Below are 5,261 nucleotides of genomic sequence, written 5' to 3'. Positions count from 1 at the left end.
AGGTCATGATCCCAAGGTTCTGGGATTGAGCCCCGAATGGGGCTCTCTGCTAGGCAGGGAGCCCACTTCCTCCTCTCTCTCTCTCTGCCTGCCTCTCTGCCTACTTAATAAATAAAATAATTTTATTACTACTAAATAAATAAAATCTTAAAAAAAAAAAAAGTAGATGACAAAGCTTCCCTTCAGCCCAGAGGTACGTCTTCAGCACCTCTCTGCTGTCCGATGCTCAATCCTGGGAGTGACAAAGTGATAACAGAAGGAATTTACATACACACACACACCTCTTTGTCTAGAAGTAAACTCATTCTCATTTTCAGGAGTGGCAAAGAGTTTGCTTTTCATATAAATATATTTCAGGAAATGAATTGTTCAAAAGAAAATGTTAAGTAAATTACTGGTGCAAAGGACTGCAGAAATGGCAGGCGTCCTTCTGTGTCTATTATGAGGACATAGGCCATCTGGCTTTTGGCTTTATATCCCTAGTGCAGTTCCTTCTTTTGTGGGAGGAGAGGGTAACTTTCTCTGGGCAGCTGGTCGCATATTCTTTGGGTGGATAAGGACAGTACAGGACATGCAGCTAAGCCCACAAGTCTGGCCTTTTTTATCTGGAAATAGAAAACGTCTCCAAAGCTATGAACGCTATTAATAAAATAATAGCTAATGTGGATTACTTACTGTGTATGTGTATGGCATCATTCTTTTTTTTTTTAATTTTTTATAAACATATATTTTTATCCCCAGGGGTACAGGTCTGTGAATTGCCAGGTTTACACACTTCACAGCACTCACCAAAGCACATACCCTCCCCAATGCCCATAACCTCACCCCCCTTCTCCCAACCCCCCCCTCCCGCAATCCTCAGTTTGTTTTGTGAGATTAAGAGTCACTTATGGTTTGTCTCCCTCCCAATCCCATCTTGTTTCATTAATTCTTCTCCTACCCACTTAAGCCCCCATGTTGCATCACCACTTCCTCGTATCAGGGAGATCACATGATAGTTGTCTTTCTCCACTTGACTTATTTCGCTAAGCATGATACACTCTAGTTCCATCCACATCGCAAATGGCAAGATTTCATTTCTTTTGATGGCTGCATAGTATTCCATTGTGTATATATACCACATCTTCTTTAGCCATTCATCTGTTGATGGACATTTAGGTTCTTACCATAATTTGGCTATTGTGGACATTGCTGCTATAAACGTTCGGATGCACGTGCCCCTTCGGATCACGACGTTTGTATCTTTAGGGTAAATACCCAGTAGTGCAATTGCTGGGTCATAGGGCAGTTCTATTTTCAACATTTTGAGGAACCTCCATGCTGTTTTCTGGAGTGGTTGCACCAGCTTGCATTCCCACCAACAGTGTAGGAGGGTTCCCCTTTCTCTTTCCTGACTTGTTGATTTTAGCCATTCTGACTGGTGTGAGGTAGTATCTCATTGTGGTTTTGATTTGTATTTTGTATGGCATCATTCTAATTTCTTTGCATTACTTCTAAGATTAATGAATTTAATCTTTGCATCATTTCCTTCTAAGAGCCACACCCTATTTTTTTCCCCTTTATAGAGAGCGGGAGACTGAGCCACAAAGAGGTTCATGTCACACAGCTGTGACATGGGTGGGACTGGCACTCCCGTGGGCTGAGTGCAGCACCACCCCGTACGTGTGAAAGGTGAGGACTCTGGACACCTGGCACAGAGGCAGTGTGGGAAGAACATCTACATAGCTCTCTAACCTCTCTGGGCTTCGGTTTCCCACGTCTCAAGATAGGGCACAACTAGACTATCTCAAAGGACCCTCCAGCTCTGGAAAATGACAGGCAGAATTTAGCACCCACTAGCATCCTGACCAGCCAGTTGGGTCACGACTCTGACTGGGAGCTGTGTAACTTTGGGCTGGTGGCTTAACCTCTCTGGAAATTGGCACAATCACTTCAGCCCCTGCACATTCACTCTCTCACTGGTTCCTGTACAGGTGAAATGACATAAACGATGGAAAGACCCTTGGTCTATCCAAATGCTGTGGCAGCCTCCTGTCCAGAGGGCCTTTTTGCTAGCCATCCACGCTCCCCCGGACCCCAGGTAAGCAAATTTCCAATTCCATCTCTAGCTTCCAGCCCAGAGAAACGCTTCTAAACCAATGGGCCTTTCCCTGAGGCTTATTGGGAGCTAGCAGTCTCTCCACAAATGTCAGTGTGAATATAGGAGTGACCATAGTGGCCCACTGTTTATTAAAAGCCCTAGGTAGAAGCCAGGCCACTATCTCATTTAATTCCCCACATTGCAAAATAATCTTTTTTATACATGAAGAAATGGAGGCTTAGCAAGTACCAATGACTTGCCTAGGTCAGTTGGCCGGGAGGTGGAAAAGTAGGCTGTGAACCCACCAATGCCCACGCGGGGGACACACACTGCCTTCCGAAATCACCCTTTCACACCAAGCACCTGCGGGCAAGCAGCAGCCTGACTCAGGGCCACATGACTCCCTCTTCCCTTTGATCCAAGGTCAAGTAGCAATTCCTCCAAAAACAGCCAGGGGAACCAATCAGCGGTGTTAATTACAAGTCACTGTGGGCCTCACTCCTAATAAACGCAACCTGCACAGTGGTATCAGCCAGCACCATTCCCAAGCAGCAGTGAACTCCATCTGGAACCAGTTCTCAGGTACCCTACCTCTCACTGGGAAATGGTTGGGACACCAGACCAAACCAATGGAGCCCGTGTGGCAGACGGAGCTACTCAAGATGGTCATGAGACAAACCTTGTGAATTGTTTCTATTGTTCCATGCACACTTTCAATGAATGAATGTGTACTTTTGACTTCAGCTCGGGTCATGATCCCAGGGTCCAGGGATCAAGCCCCACAACCGGCTCTCTGCTCCGCAAGGAGCCTGCTTCCTCCCCTCTGCCTACCTGTGATCTGTCAAATAAAATCTTTAAGAAAAAGAAAAAAAATTGGTCCCTCAAGTGTTTTAGAAACCTGGTGAGGAAAAGCCTTATCAAGTGGGTAATTGGGCTGCATCCCGAGTACTTAAGTTTTGAAGTAACTTCTACACACATGGGGGCTTGAACATACATCAACTGAGATCGAGAATTGCAAACTCCGACTGAGCCAGCCACATGCCTGAGTGTTTTTGAAAGCCAACATTGCTGAGAACCTAAGTTTGACAGAATTCCAAGAATGAAATAAAAATTAAGTTCTTTGGGATGCCTGGGTGGCTCTGTTGGTTCAGCAGCTGCCTTCAGCTCAGGTCATGGTCCCAGCATCCCAGGATTGAGTCCCACATTGGGCTCCTTGCTTGGCGGGGAGCCTGCTTCTCCCTCTGCCTGCCACTCTCCCTGTGCGTACTCTTGCTCCTCTGACAAATAAAATCTTTAAAAAAAAAAAAAAAGTTCTTAAGATTAACTCTTTCAAGAAGGAAAATGAACCCACCCCATACCCTTAGGTCAACCTAGCAGACACATTGCAAACCCCGTTTAAATTTCACCTTCTGTCGAAAAACTGACGGGAGATCATCAACTTGCGTAAGGGAAGTTGTTACGGACCAATTCTTGGGTCCAGAACCCAGGTCTCTGTTCCAGGTCTAACTCCCCACCCCACCCCAACCACGATGGGATTGCAATCCCCGATCTCAGAAGAGCACAAAAGAAAACAGCCAGAGTAAGTTTAAATTTTTATTGTAACTCATATTTCATAAAAACAGGAATGTAGCAAATGGGTCAAGTAGTATGAAAAATTAAGTCTTTACTGTCGAGTTGTACATGTGGATCTATTTACATCGGGAACGGGCTCCCCAAGATCAGGCACAGCAGCTGCACTTGTCCGACGCCCCTTTGCATACGCAGCCCTGGGCACACTTGGCACAGCCCACTGGGCAGCAGGAACAGCAGCCTAGGTGACAAGAGCCAAAGCATCAGAGAACCCCCTCTTAAGAGCAGGCTTGGCACAGGCCCTTCCCCCAGCCCCAGAGGACCCTGACTTGAGAACGACATGCTACATGTAGAGTGTCCTACACTCTAGAAGAGACCGTCCTGCCCCCATCTGATTCCAAGACAGGGCAGAATGTCTGGAGATACAGTGACGGGGGCCCAGAGACAAGACAGGCTGATCCGCTGCCTTCCAGATAGAAATCCTTGAAATCAGCGAGGGGGAGCCCCCAGCCTAGCAGCTCCCGGCTGTCCCCACAGAAATGAGCTGCACCACATCAGCTAAACTACACGAGGCCACCAAGCTCATGTATACCAAGTGTTCAGGACACTGGAGAGTTTGGAAGGCTACAGCAGGAGGCAGAACGTAGACTATAGTTCTGCCTCCTTCCCGGACACTATCTGCTGACCTCTCGGAGCCTCAGTCTTCCTGTTCTAGACTGAGGTTGGAACTCACCCCTCTACATGCCCTTTCAGCTCCAATTCGGAGTCAGGGACTCAAGGTGGGGGCTGCGCAGAGACTGAGTCACTGGCCTGCTCCTGCCTGCTCAGCTCTGGGCTTCCCCAACACACCCACCCCAAGCCCAGACCCTGATGCCCACGGAAGAGCCTACTCCACTCACTCTTCTTGCAGGAAGTACATTTGCACTCCTTGCATTTGCAGGAGCCAGCGCACGTGCAGGAGCCACCTGCCAAGAAAATAAACAGTAGTGAGCAAGGATGATGTAGGAGCCCCAGCACTCGGTCAACCAAACCTCCCTGTGCCGCCGGCTATTGCCCAGCCCTGGGAGCTCCTTTCTTGACCCACCGAGTACCATTAAGAAACACCCCACTTTCCTCTACTGTTGGAAAACGCAGGTCACTTCCAAATCTTGACTCCACAAAGAGGATCCCAAACTCCAGGACCAACGTAAGCCAAACAGAGTCCCCGCCTGCCATCACCTCCTGGCACCCCCCAAAGCCTGAACAGCGGTCCCCAACCAGCAGCCCCGGCCCACAACAAACCTCAACGTAACCACAAACACCCTCCACTCTAAGCCGAAGAAATGAGGAAAACTCGGACATACGTGTTGCAAAAAACAACCCGCAACACGTGCTGACTCTTAAAAGTCTACTTCAGCTCCAACCCCCAAAACCCGCCCTTCTGACTCCAAGAACACACTACAGTAACCTACGAAACATCCTCTCTAAGACTCCAAATACGTGGTCTCTTACCGCTAGAGCAGGAACAGTTGGGATCCATTTCCAATTGAATAGAAAGAGCAACCCGAACAGATGACACCAAACACCATAAGTGCAATCTATTAAGAACTTTAACGACCCGCCTCCGCGGGCT

At 47.9% G+C, this 5,261-nt stretch overlaps 1 protein-coding gene across 1 annotated transcript; it reads right to left on the bottom strand.

Moving 5' to 3' along the window:
* Positions 1-3,660: 3,660 nt before the first annotated feature.
* Positions 3,661-5,250, bottom strand: LOC132006087 (metallothionein-1). The gene is made up of 3 exons (XM_059383753.1): positions 5,141-5,250; positions 4,549-4,614; positions 3,661-3,890 (listed from the first exon to the last, which is right to left on the bottom strand). The coding sequence occupies exons 1-3, from the start codon at positions 5,166-5,168 to the stop codon at positions 3,799-3,801; spliced, it is 186 nt and encodes a 61-aa protein (XP_059239736.1). The 5' UTR covers positions 5,169-5,250; the 3' UTR covers positions 3,661-3,798.
* Positions 5,251-5,261: the final 11 nt, after the last annotated feature.

Source organism: Mustela nigripes, chromosome 17, assembly GCF_022355385.1.
Source record: "Mustela nigripes isolate SB6536 chromosome 17, MUSNIG.SB6536, whole genome shotgun sequence".
In the NCBI taxonomy this organism is placed as follows: domain Eukaryota; kingdom Metazoa; phylum Chordata; class Mammalia; order Carnivora; family Mustelidae; genus Mustela; species Mustela nigripes.
The sequence above is the reverse complement of the archived record's forward strand: the minus strand, read 5'-3'. Positions and strand labels throughout refer to the sequence as shown.

Bases quoted from the DNA above. Each gene is read 5' to 3' on its own strand.
- LOC132006087 (XM_059383753.1), bottom strand. From the start codon at position 5,168: ATGGATCCCAACTGTTCCTGCTCTAGCG. The intron at 4,615-5,140 runs GTAAGAGACCAC...TTTTCTTGGCAG, and splicing joins CAACTGTTCCTGCTCTAGCG to GTGGCTCCTGCACGTGCGCT. The intron at 3,891-4,548 runs GTGAGTGGAGTA...CTTGTCACCTAG, and splicing joins ATGTACTTCCTGCAAGAAGA to GCTGCTGTTCCTGCTGCCCA.